The sequence below is a fragment of the Lupinus angustifolius genome, chromosome LG11 (assembly GCF_001865875.1).
Source record: "Lupinus angustifolius cultivar Tanjil chromosome LG11, LupAngTanjil_v1.0, whole genome shotgun sequence".
Taxonomy (NCBI): Eukaryota; Viridiplantae; Streptophyta; class Magnoliopsida; order Fabales; family Fabaceae; genus Lupinus; species Lupinus angustifolius.
In genome coordinates, this window is record NC_032019.1 from 20,890,800 (window position 1) to 20,904,832 (window position 14,033).

The 14,033-nt window shown below is 33.0% G+C and overlaps 2 protein-coding genes across 2 annotated transcripts in view; both read left to right on the top strand.

Moving 5' to 3' along the window:
- LOC109359046 (tetratricopeptide repeat protein 4 homolog) overlaps window positions 1–5,346 on the top strand; it is an 8,139-nt gene extending 2,793 nt beyond the window's left edge. Inside the window, exons 7-8 of the mRNA XM_019603552.1 lie at window positions 4,691–4,777; window positions 4,860–5,346. Coding sequence (XP_019459097.1) covers window positions 4,691–4,777; window positions 4,860–4,936 — 164 coding nt within the window. The 3' untranslated portion in view covers window positions 4,937–5,346. The remainder of the gene's footprint in view (window positions 1–4,690; window positions 4,778–4,859) is intronic.
- Window positions 8,302–9,804, top strand: LOC109359828 (ammonium transporter 1 member 4-like). Its single transcript, XM_019604524.1, has one exon. The coding sequence runs from the start codon at window positions 8,302–8,304 to the stop codon at window positions 9,802–9,804; it is 1,503 nt and encodes a 500-aa protein (XP_019460069.1).

Genomic DNA, 14,033 nt, shown 5'->3' on the forward strand with positions numbered 1-14,033 from the left:
ATTTTTTAGTTGAAACCGCCTTTGTAGTGGACTTCTTTGGAATAAATGTCCCCATTGTTCTTAGTTATCTGGGTTGTAGAGGTTGGCAGAGGCCTCCTTAATGTCACCCATGAACTCCTTTTTCTGCCAATATTCAGTTCTTGTAGTCAAGCTAACTTGGGCAGAACTTATATACAAGGACGGATACAGATAACTCTTAACTGATATCCCATATCATATTGATGTTAAGTAATAAGTTTTCTTTTATTAATGTGTTAAGACTTTAAGTACATGAGGAGAGCCCAACCTAGGAGACTATTCTATTAGGTGAGAGAAACTCATAACTTAAGTACCACATTGAGTTTGCTATGACACTCAATGTGAGACTCCTAAAATTTCCGTCTTCTTTAAGGATTGACGTCCATGTCGGTTTTCACTCTATCAACACTGAATTATGGCAGCCATTTCTCTTTTGGTGGCTTCACTCATATCAGTATTTGGTAATATGCCTTAATGTAGCCTGTAGGTACCTATTTCTCTGCCATAACTTTCAATGAAAAACACCAATTGTTAGGACTTAAGCACATGAAGAAAGTATTTCTTCAACCCAAAAGACTAGTTTATTATGTGGGAGAGCCTCATGGCTTAAGTACCACATTGAATTTGCTATGCTATTCAATGTGGGACTCCTAACATAATGACAGTTTGCTTGAGAAGTGATGTGGTTCATATATCAAGTCATACATATAATGAAATGATGCCTGTACCGCCCTTAAAGAAAATCACATTAGTTATGAATTAATTTCAATTCTTGTTCATGAATTCATAAATATTCATGGGTTTGTTTACATATTACATAAGAATCATTTTCCTTGCAATGGATTTGGATCCTCTCGGACCGCTGTACTTATTCACCAGCTTCTGGAGTCTTAAATTTCAATCTTCCTAGAAAGAGAGAAAAAAAGTGTTGGAAATATTTGTTTGTCTTATGCTTCAGAACCAGTGGGAGAAGTCTATCGAAATATGTCAGTCCAGATAATGCCTGCATGTTTTCCTTGATGAGGCCTTGTGAATTCATTCATAGGTTTATCTCTATTAAATTAATACCTTGTCACTTTCATTTTACTAACAATTTGAACAGTGACATGATATTTGCACGGATTCAGATTTGAAAGTTTAATATTATTCCAATCACTTTGCTTATCATATTCCTTGTTTTGCTTGGACCGCAAAGTCATACTCAGAAAGAGCTTGACATTCCAACATAAGTTTGATTATGAATGTAAAAGTTAATGCTTTGTTTGGTTGAGGAAAGAAAGTAAGAAGAAAGAAATAGGTGAGAGAGATAATAAAGAGAAAGAAAGAAGTGAGAAAGTGGATGAATTTTTATATTGTTTGGTAGGAGAGAAAGTAGAGAGAAAGTAAAGAGAAAGAGAATAGAAATTGATACTTTCTTCTTTCTCTCTTCTATTTGGTTGAACAAAAAGTGAGATGAAAGAAATGATATATGTTTTAAAAGACAAAAATACCCTTACAATAAAAAATAATATTTGCTAAAAATGAATGATTTCAAATGGCTAAATTGACATTTCACACACTCCAACCTTATTCCCTCACCTTTCTCCTCAAATTTGGTGAGAAGAGATTTTTGTGGGTCCCACAACATTTTTATTCTCTCCACCTCCTTTCTCTTCTCAACCAAAGGGGTGAAAACCCTTTCTATACTAACTCTCTCTCTTCATCATCTTTCCTTTCTTTTTTTTAGAACCAAAGGAAGGCTAAGAGTAGAATGGAGAAAAAGGCCAAGATAGAGTCCCAAGAATCATTTAGTGGAAATTGAAGGGAGAGGAATGAAGAAACTTCAATTAAAGGGTTTTGAAGGAAGTGTTTTGGGAGTTACAGGGCAACACTAACATTAACATTATGTGGGAGGAGATGGCCAAAGAAATTTGGAAAATAGCAAAGTAGATGCTAAGTGAATATAGAGGCTTTGAACCAAAGCGCAAAGAATCATGGTGGTGGGACAAAAGTGTCAAAGACAAAGTTAAGGTGAATAGGGAATGTTATAAAGCATAACCATTGTGTAAAAATATTGAAAATAAGGAAAAGTGGTGAGCGAAGCGAAAGATAGAGTGTATAATGAGTTATACAAATCTCTAGGTACCAAGGGAGGAAAAAGCTAGGTAGTCAATTGCGGATAGCGGAATGTAGCGGATGACCCTAAAAACATTATAGCAAGATAGCGGAATGTAGCGGATGACCCTAAAAACACTATAGCAGGATAGCGGTAGCGGGATAGCCGCTACAACTAAAAAAATATATCAAAGTATTTATTTTATAGGCTATACATATAAATACACAAAAATACTAACATACATGAAATTAAAGATGTAACTTAAATAAACATTCATAACATATAACCAGAATAAGTCTAAGCCTTTAAGGCTTTAATATAAGTGTATTATAATTCAAGCTCTAACTTTAAGGCCTCAAAACATAAAGATTAAGCTTCTAAGGCTTTAGCAAAATAAATTTAGACTCTCTTCAATAGTCATCACTATCACCAAGAGTTTTATGTTTTAGGGAAGATGTAGAAAAATAAAGTGAATTCAGAACGTAGGAGATGAAAAAATGAAAGAGTTTTATGTTTTAGTGAAGAAGTATAAGAATAGAATGTGTTCAACGTAGGAGAGGAAGAGATAAAACATATTTAAGTGAGAGAAAAAAATGAAGAATTTTAGTTTTAATGGGGGGGGGGAGAAAATAGAGGAAAATTAAATTAAATAAGAAGAAAGAGAAAGAAATTAAACGAGAGAGAAGTGGAAGAGTTTTTTTTAAATCAGAAAACCCAAAAGACTAACAATAAAAAAAGTAAGGGTAAAAATGACTTTTTCCATTTAAAAAATTAGGGTTTCAGCATTTCACTCATCTTCAACCTCTTGCGCATTCTAGCCTGTGAAATGGAGGTACTGCAGAACGCGATGGCAGCCGCAACGGTAAGTCGCACTGCTATCCACTATTTTATCGTGGGGAGGGGCCGGCAACCTCTGCAACACCGCTATAGTGTGCCATTGATAACAAAGGGAGAAAGAAGTGTTTATAGGGTTATAAAGGGTAGGGAAAGAAACATAAGAGACTTAGACCAAATGAATTTTCAAAAGTTTTTCATGATGCACATGTTTTTTTTCTTTCTAATAAACTAGACACGAAAGATAAGGGTCAAAATTATACCTTTTGTTGAAGAACACGGGAGTTGGATATAAAAGAAGCTTTGAAAACATAAGGTCTAATAAGATGCTAGACGAGTGGAGAAGAAATATTTTAATCCTGTTTATAAGAACAAGTGTGATATTCAAATTTGTACAAACTATAGGAGGATTAAGCTCTTGAGCCATTCTATGAAAAACTATGAGAAAGGATAATTAAGTGGAGGTTGGATTTTGGAGGGAAAGAAAGGGAAATGGAAGGCTTGGGAACCATGAAATACACTTGTGAGATGACTCCCAAGCCTTCCTTTTCTCTTCTTTCCCCTCCAAAATCCGACTCCCAAACTAACTGTAAGGCACTTGTACATGATTTTCATTGATTTAGAGAAAATATGTGATAAGGTTCCTAGAGAGGTATTGTGGAAAGTTCTAAAGAAGAATGACATTCAAATTGCCTACATTCGAGCAATTAGGGTCAAGACCAGTTTGAGAATACAAGATGAGGTCTCAAAATATTTTCCTATGACCATAGGTCAATGTTAATCCCCTACTTATTTACATTGATCTTGAATGTGTTTACTAGTTACTAAGCATATCTAAGAATCGGTGCCACAATACGTGTTTTTTGCAAATGAAATTATCCTAGTTGAAGACTCAAGAGAGGAATTAACTAGGAAATTAGAAAGGCAAAGACAAGCTTTAGAAACATTTGATTTTCATAACACTTGATTTTCATATAGATTCTTGGGTCAATTATACAACATGATGGGGAAATTGACAGAGATATAAACTATAGGATTCATGCAGGTGGATGAAGTGGCGGAGTGCATCATGTGTCATAGTGACAAAAATATGTCACTCAAGTTTAAGGGAAAGTTTTACCAACAAATATAAGATCCACTATGTTATGAGACCGAAGGTTGGACGGTAAAATGTTAGCAAGAGAATAAACTCTATGTTTGAGAGATGAGAATGTTGTCATTGTTGAGTAGACATACTAGACAAAATAGGATTAGAAATACATGCATTTGGGAGAAAGATGGAGTAGCTCCTATTGTAGAAAAGATAATAGAATTGTGCTTTAGGTGGTTTGGACATGCGTGGAGGAGGCCATTAGAAGCCCCAATAAGGAGAGTAGATCAAATGAAATTTAGTCTAATTTTTAGAAAAAAGAGGGAGGGCATGAAAAACCATAGACGAAACAATTAAGAAAATTTTAAAGATCATTGTTTTGAAAATGAACTTATTTATGAAAGAGCATTATAATGTTATAATGGTTTATGCCTGGATGTGCCATCCTCCTACCTGTTGGTACACCCTTTGGACTTGAATTTGTTTGCAGGTTTTGTGCTATTTCTTACAATTAAGCTTAAACCAGCACAATTTCACATGTTAAGATTCATTCATTGGTCATCTTTTCATATGTTTTATTGGTTTTTTATGGTAATTTGGCTTTGGTCTCTCCCTATCTTGTGAGCAGTTATATGATTTGATATGTTCATCAGGCTCCCCTAAATGGATCAAAGTAAATGAAAGGAAAACACTCCATGATGTTCTAAGAGGGCCTAATTTCATCATTCCTTGGATCCCAGGTGACATATTGTTCATTAAATATCATTGCTTTTTCATAACTGATTGTGTTTACAGTTTCATCTGATTCTGTTGTATTTTCAGTCTTCTATGTTGTTTCAAAGCAATCTAGCTTTTATGGAAAATTTAAAGCTGGAAAATGGGCCCCACCGAGTATATAAAGTCAGCAACTGACATGTTTTGAAGGTAGCTAATGTCTTTAGTCAGAACCAAACATGCATGTTTTGTTTTATGCTAACATGCAAGTCTTGAAATTGCTCATGTATTCATCTGCAGTTAGCATTTACTTCTGTACTTTTAGACATGAGTTACATGCAAGTTCCAATTGCTATGACTCAAATATTTTCATGTCTGCCTTAATCTGACATTGACAATTTCAGATACAAGGAACCTTACTTGAATGCCCCTTGTTTTTTTTCTCCGGTAACTAATAGTCGACATGTCTGTATCAAATATGTATTTGTATTAGACAATTTCAGACACTCCTTATTATATTATACAATTTTTATATCTACTTTTTGAATTTTTATATGATTGCAGATGGAAATATCCCAATGAGATAAAAATTAGATGCTAATTAGCTAGTTTGAACATCGAGTTGCTACATTTTTTCCTTCAAAATTTGGCTCAAAACATTTATATATACACACATTTGGTTGACTCTATACAATTAAGTTTGGATTATACACAACTATACATTTTTATGATTAAAAATCAGTTAATAGACAACTATCTACCAGAATAAATTGCACTAATATCCCTTGAAATTATATGAATCACTCATCTTTTTTTACATCTACACAAACTACTTTTGTTTTTTGCAACTACATAAATTATCCTAAATTTTATATATGTACATTACATTATTGAATATCTTATAGGGGAGGTGATTATAATCTTTGAAACAAAAATGAGTGATAAGAATAATTAAGCTAAATTTTAAGAGGCACCGATGTAACTTGCTCTTAATTAAATAATTAATTATATATTGGCTATGATAAGTTGACTATTTATAAATTTGCTAATAGAATTTGATTATAACTCTTATTCTCTTTTGTATGTTTAAATAACATCTTTATAATCATCGGTGTATTTTGTAATGAAATAAAATGAGTTTTTTTTTACAATTTATTATGTTTTTGCTTCCCTTTATAATGCATGACATTCATTATTCAGGGAATGCACAATACTGTTGACACATTTGGTTGTTAATTATTGTAATGGTTATTTCTCACAAAATAAAGGAACTAAAATATAACTTTCTTTGGATCAAATAAATTTTCTCTTCATTTATCGTTTCCATGTATAAACTTGATTACATATTTCAACAGAAAAAGCAGGGAAAATTGAAATAATAACATGAATATATTTTTTTGGTATCATCAAAGATATGTTCTCACTTTTTTTGGTAAAGAATTAATCTCTTTTGAGGTTTGTAGTTGTCCTTGTTAACAAGTGTCGTTTCCATGAATCAAATCTTTAACCTTGGAGATCTAGTGATGTCTTACACCACTGGACCAACGACTTTTCGTAATAACATGAATATTTGAGTAATAACAAACTCAAATTTGTTATTTTTTTTAGTGATAACATTTTAATATAAAAATGTATCATTCTTACCTATTTATATTAGTGGAGATTCACTTACTCCAAGAGTAAGTTTTTTGAACTTACTCCCCATCCTAATTATTAATTTTAGGGAAATTCAATGGTTTGAGTTAATGAGTAGATCTGAACCATTGAATTTCCATAGAATTGATGGCCACGATAGGAAGTAAATTTAAAAAATTTACTCTTGGAGTAAGTGAACACACTCTATTTATATTAATATAAAATTCTAAGTTTTTATTTGATCTCCATATGCCTATTCCATCTTTAAATTCTCCAAAAAAAAAAAATATTTATTATGATAGTAAAATGATGATTCATGTAAGTTTAAATAATTTCTTGGTTCTAGCGTTATATATTAGCAACAAATAATTTAAGTGTTGGAAATAGAATAAAGTATATTTAGTTCATGTCTTTAAGTACATATAAACTACACTTTATTTTATAAACAAATATATTTACAAATGACAATAGTAATATAGAAGAAATAATATAACTTTGTTAATGTGACACAATATTTTCATAAATATGGTATATTATAGACTCTAAACCCATAATATTATTATACATAACAAAACTCTTTCCCAAAATATTAAACACAATATTATGTCTTTGAGTCATTTTTAGTTGTTCATAACAACCCGACAGCATTGTTCTAGCCTTCTTTCTTTTCTTCCTTTTTTTATCTGACAATATTATTTTTGGTATTACTAAGAGTATATTCTCATCATTTTGGTTCAGGAAGTAATCTATTTCAGAGTGTATGATTATCCCTCCCAATAAGTATTGTTCTCAGGAATTGAACTATTGACTTTTTATTAATTCTGTAGATCTAGTGGAACCTTACACCATTAGATTAATACTGGAATAAAAATGATAATATATAAGCAAATAAGGTTAGTAGTAATAATAATTAATATGTTGTTGTTTTTAAAATTGTTAATATAATTAAGATAAATATTTTGGTAAAACTAATAATATCTTTTATCATTTTAGGGATGTCTCAATGTCATTCATAATAAATATCATTCATAATAATTGAATGTTTTGATGCCTATTTAAAAATCTATTATGATCTTATACCACAAGGTCATCACCTTATTGAAATATAATTAAAATAATTTAAACAACATAGATGTTAATTTGAACAAAAATTTTGTATATCAAAGTTTTGTCCAAAAAAAAAATGGACTCTTTTCCTGTTTTTAATTCCCCACTTCTTCTCTTATTTATGCAAATTGTTCTTCTCTTTAAAAAATAAAAGCAGGTTGTTGGAAGTAAAATCATTTTTACCGATAAAAATGGCAATATATAAGCAAATAAGGTTAGTAATAATAATAAATAATATCTTGTTGTTTTTTAAAATGTTAATATAAATAAGATATATTTTTTTTAGTAAAACCCATAGTATCTCTTATCATTTTTTAGTAAAACCCGATAGAATCTTTTTTTAATGGAATAAATAGAATCTTAATAATGGATCCATGAAAATAGATACATCTTAATAAATTGTGTGACAAATGACAACCATTCTGATATTTAAAATTACGAGAATAATATATTGGAATCATACAACCATACATATATGGTTGGCATTAAAAATTAATTAACAATTACATCATCATCAAAATAAATCATATACATTCATTTATCTTTATAGGATTTAATATGTATATACTGACAGTATAAGTGATTTTTACACTGTCAACAAAAATCTCATCATTTATATGTTAACTGATATGCACTGATGTGCTGACAGTGTAAAAAATATAAATTTTAAATTCTATTTAAAATATTTTGACCATTCAAATACATCTAATGATTTTCTGAAACCCATCTATTTAAGTTCTAACAATATCGAATATTCAACATCTTTCATTCCGAGATTCGATTCATTAATCTTATTCTCTAAATCACCATGGCAGCAGCACTAACGTGTTCCATCACAGAACTCAACTCTCTTCTCCACAGTGCCAATGGTTCCACTCCCATTGCTGCAGCTGAATACATTTGTCAAAGATTTGATGCCATTTCAAACAAGTTCACTGATACAACCTATGCATTGGACAACACATATCTTCTCTTTTCAGCATACCTTGTTTTCGCCATGCAACTTGGTTTTGCAATGTTATGTGCAGGTTCCGTGCGTGCCAAGAATACCATGAACATCATGCTAACAAATGTTCTTGATGCTGCAACAGGTGGCATCTTCTATTACCTCTTCGGTTTCGCATTTGCTTTCGGCACTCCATCCAATGTTTTCATTGGAAAACACTTCTTTGGGCTAGAGAAGTTTCCTTCAATTTCTTTTGATTATGGTTACTTTCTTTACCAATGGGCTTTCGCAATCGCGGCTGCTGGGATCACGAGCGGTTCCATCGCTGAAAGAACACAATTTGTGTCTTATTTGATTTACTCTTCATTCTTAACCGGCTTGGTTTATCCAATTGTGTCTCATTGGTTCTGGTCACCTGATGGGTGGGGTAGCCCTGCAAGGTCTGAAAATCTGTTGTTTGGAACTGGTGTCATAGATTTCGCTGGCTCGGGTGTGGTTCATCTGGTTGGTGCTGTTGCTGGTTTCTGGGGTGCTATAATGGAAGGCCCGCGTATGGGTAGGTTTGATCATGAAGGAAGACCGGTCCCGCTGCGAGGACATAGTGGCACTTTGGTTGTTTTAGGAACATTCTTGTTGTGGTTTGGTTGGTATGGATTTAACCCGGGTTCATTTCTTAACATTTCGAAAATTTACGGCAAAAGTGGAGATTACTACGGGCAATGGAGTGCCGTTGGGAGGACTGCAGTGACAACAACGCTAGCTGGATGTTCAGCAGCACTAACCACATTGTTTGGGAAAAGACTACAAACTGGGCATTGGAATGTAACGGATGTTTGCAATGGTTTACTTGGTGGGTTTGCTGCTATAACTGCAGGGTGTTCTGTGGTGGAACCATGGGCTGCAATTATTTGTGGGTTTGTGGCTGCTTGGGTTCTAATTGGTGCTAACATGCTAGCTGAAAAGTTCAAGTATGATGATCCATTAGAGGCTGCACAACTTCATGGTGGTTGTGGAACTTGGGGAATAATTTTCACTGCATTGTTTGCTACTAAGCAGTATGTGAATGAGGTCTATCCAGGGTTCCCTGATAGGCCTTATGGTTTGTTTATGGGAGGGGGTGGAAAGCTTTTGGCTGCACATCTTATTCAGATTTTGGTGATCTTAGTTTGGGTGAGTGTGACCATGGGAACTGTGTTCTTTTTGTTGCATAAGTTGAAGTTGCTGAGGATCTCAAATGAAGAGGAAATGAATGGACTTGATGTAACTAGCCATGGTGGATTGGCATATGTTTATAATGAAGAGATTGAGCTTGCAAAGAAATATGCATTTGGAGCAACAGGGACAGATTCTTCAGCAGTAGCCTGATTTATTCATATTATGTTATGTTATGTACTACACATTATAAGTTTATGTTACCTTGACTCATTCATTGATTTCAGTTTAGTTGCTTAAGCACCCACACTTAAATAACATTCACGTGTCTGTGTCTGACATGTATTAGTGTCTGATACTACATGATATGTCATCTATATGTATCTATAGCATATCTAAATTATATTTTTGAAAAATAAATAATTTATAAATCCGATACTTTCCGGATACTCACTCATACTCTTAATATTTTTCTCATACTTCATAGACCCCCACTAATGATTCATGTCTTTCCAACAATATCTAAGTCTAACCACAAGTGCATAGAACATTAGTGAAGAACCTTTACCTTCTTCAAGTACTTGTTTACAAGCCAAGGCACTTGTGACCGGCTCTTGAAGGCACCAAAAGCTGTTCCTTTCCAGACACGCCCAGTCACGAACTGGACTGGTCGAGTTGATATTTCCTGCCCTGATGCTGCAACACCTACAATAACTAATTCCCCCCAGCCCTGGAAATTTTAAACATGAAAAACATGTTTTCAAGTTTACAGAAAACATAGTGCAATAAATGTTTGAAAAATTGAGCCAAAAATGAGGTAGCAGCAGCACATATCTTATAGCAGCATTACAAAGCAGCCCTCATGACTGACACATTTCCAATACATTCAAAACTATAATCAACTTCACCATCTGTAAGATTAACTGTGACTTTACTGATTTCTCATGATCTTTTGGATTAATAAACCCAGTGACTCCAAAGTTCTTTGCTGCTATGTAAAATAAGACAAGTAAATAAAATAAAGGTGTTTTATAACATGACTGCTGTAGCACTGTCTCCATCCTAAATAGAGAACTGAATAAAACAACAAACATAAAATGGGATACTACAACTCCATTTTTTGAACACCTAAATTTGATATAGTACATCTATTCCATCTTATAATATAACATGTTTTCATATCAAGGTTTTAAATAATTGTTTCTATAGGTTTTAGAAATTTCGAAAACTTTCACGTTTCTAACAATTGCAGGCATTTGCAGTTGCAATATGCTTTTTGGTGACTCCCAAAACCTTGACATATTGACGTCTGTAACAATTGTGTGCGCAGATTTAAAACCTTGTTTACTACTTTGATACTGATTCACACTTGCATGAATCTAGGTATCCTTACTAAGTTTCAAAAGCAATGTTCAAGAAATATTTTCACTCATGTTATCGGTTAAAGAAAACAACAAAGGAATAGATCAACAGAATATAAATACAAACCAAAAGAGCAAATATATTAACATCATATTGTTCTACTCGTGAATGTAATTCTAATAAATTTTAATTATCTTCTTCCTTTTTATACTAAAACAAATTATGAAAAAACATGTCAATTTTGTTCAAATTATGAGAAAGAATGAATGAATGAAGAATAGATGTAGGAGAAAGAAATATGTATATATACTTTGATAGAAGAGGAAAAAGATATTACATTACATTGAAAAAATACATTTGCTATTTGCGCCCCGATTTTCGGCTACGCGACCTGTTAGAATCGCCACTATATTTTATATCTAAAATATAGAAAAATATTTTAAGCTCAATCACATTGGACTTTTGGATTTTGATATTCAGGTTCGGGAGTCGATTACGAATCGAAGAAAGTATTAGGGCATCGTCTGCATGTAATTAAACGGTACACTTGTCATTTGTATGATTTAAATACACTTAGTTTATTTAAAATTAAATTGTATAGAACAAAAATATTTATTTTTTATTTTTATGTCTGACAAGATTAAATCTTGCTCCTACATATCCCTAAACGTTTTAGCAGATCAAGACTACGTAGTTCTGATTTTTAAATTGTTTTGTTTGAAAAAATAATTAACTTTTTAAAATGGGTGAAGCAGTAGAAACTAATGTCTCCACCACATCCCATTTTAAAAAGGTTTGAAAATAATTATAATAGATTTTTTTGATTTTCTATTATTAATTAGGAATTAATTGAATGAAAAGAAGCGTCATAACATTATCGTTCAAGGTTGATATAAGGACAAGAGTTATTAATGTGAACTGCCTTCATCATTTGATTAATTCCCCAAAAAATATAATATTTTTAAAAGACTAATAATAATGTTATATGAATGTATTTTAAATAAACTAAATTCTTTAAAAATTATTTTTTGTTAGGGAAGATTCTGACTTTTTTTGAGTATTAAATTTTTTTTACATAAATTAAATTATTTAATTAGTTGCTACAAAAAAACATAAAGAAGTTATTGATTTTAACTACAAAATTTTATTTACAAAAATGAAATTTGTTATACCCCTATCCAACAAATTAATTTTTTACTAATTATATATGGTGATTATTGTTCCTAAAAAATTTAAATTGTCTTAGAAACAAAGAAATAATAGAATCTAATACCTGTTTGGGTGATAATTCGATGCAATAGAGAACACAGTGAGCGTCCACGTGTCATGCAAGGAGTGGCTGAAACATTTTGCTGTAAGAATAGTGCCACGTGTCAGTCCTTCGTTGGTTGCGTTTGGAGGTGCACTGTGTTTGCAATGTGTCTACACGCACAGGATAGGAAGTTTGGAGAGGCGCTAATCAGGTGCGGGTGAGTTCACGAACAGAGCGTGTACCGCCTACGTGTCACGTTGTGGTTCGCTCTGAGAAGGTGTGTAGAACACTTACGATAGACGCGCTTGTACCGGAACAAAACCTGGGTAGAGGAGCCGTACTCCAGTGTGCACGCGTCCATGCAGTGAAGAATGAGCTCTCCTAAGGGAGAGTGTTGGACAAAAATGGGTATTCACACTATTTATAGCTATAAGTCAACTAACTGAACTTCTAAAAATTGAAAGTATCCTAACTATACAAACAGTCTGTTTAATCGGTTATTGAGTATGGTTAATCGATTATCGAGTATTAATCGATTAACGAGTCTAGCAGGAAGAATTACATTTCTCTCAACACTCTCCTTTAATTCAAACTGACTAGACTTATGACTCCAAGCTTATGTCTAAGTTCTTCAAACTTTCCCTTCTTCAATGGCTTGGTTAGAATATCTACAATTTGCACTTTAGATCTGCAGAATTTCCACTTCAACTTCCCTTTACTTACTTGATCTCTAAGGAAGTGAAATTTTGTTTCAATGTGCTTGCTTCTCCCATGTGTCATTGGATTCTTGGCATGATTTATTGCTGACTTGTTGTCAACCATCAACAACAAGCTTTCTTTTCTTAGCTTCAATTCTGTCAACATAATTTCTAACCACAGGGCTTGACAAGCAACCATACAAGCAACTATATATTTTGCTTCACATGAAGACAATGTAACCATATCTTGCTTCTTTGAGCACCAAGAGATTGGAGCATCACCAAACATAAACACATAACATGTTGTGCTCATTTTATCACTCTTGTCTCCACACCAGTTAGCATCACTAAACCCAAGCATGTTCTGGTTGAGGTTGCTAGCTTTGGCAAGAAGCATCAAGCCAAGCTCAATTGTTCCCTTCACATATCTCAGTAGCCTCTTGATTGCATGTAAGTTAAACTTTTTTGGTGTCTCCATATACCTGTTCACCAAGCCTACTCTATATGCAATATTTGGCCTTATGTTGCATACATATCTTAGGCACCCTATCGTCTGCTTATACAATATTTTGTCCACCATCAGATCTTATTCAAGTCCATCAATTTTGTTGCCAACTTCAGTAGGTGTAGAAGCTGAATTGTAGTCTTCCATCTGAAATCTTTTCAACATATCAGTGGTGTATTTTCTCTTATGCATGAATATTTCAGCCTTGGTTCTTCTGAATTGTATCGCAATGAAGTAGGATAGATCGCCTAAGTCAATCATCTCAAATTCAGTCTTCATATCTTCCTTGAAATCACAAATTTCTCCAATATTGATACTAGACACTAATAGATCATCAACATATAGGCACGCTACTAGAAATTCATATATTTTTGAGCCCCTTATGTACACTCCATACTCAGCTCTACACTTGAAAGGCCAAGCTGCAATAAGAACCCATCAATTCTTCTATTTCAGGCCCTTAGAGCCTGATTGAGGCCACAAAGAGCTTTATGTAGTCTATACACCAGATATTCATGGCCTGCAACCTCAAAACCAGGTGGTTGAGTGACAAAAACTTCTTCTAGTGGTCCATTTAGGAAGGTTGATTTAACATCCATTTGATGTATGGGCCAACTATGATAAC

Bases quoted from the DNA above. Each gene is read 5' to 3' on its own strand.
- LOC109359828 (XM_019604524.1), top strand. From the start codon at position 8,302: ATGGCAGCAGCACTAACGTGTTCCATCACAGAACTCAACTCTCTTCTC.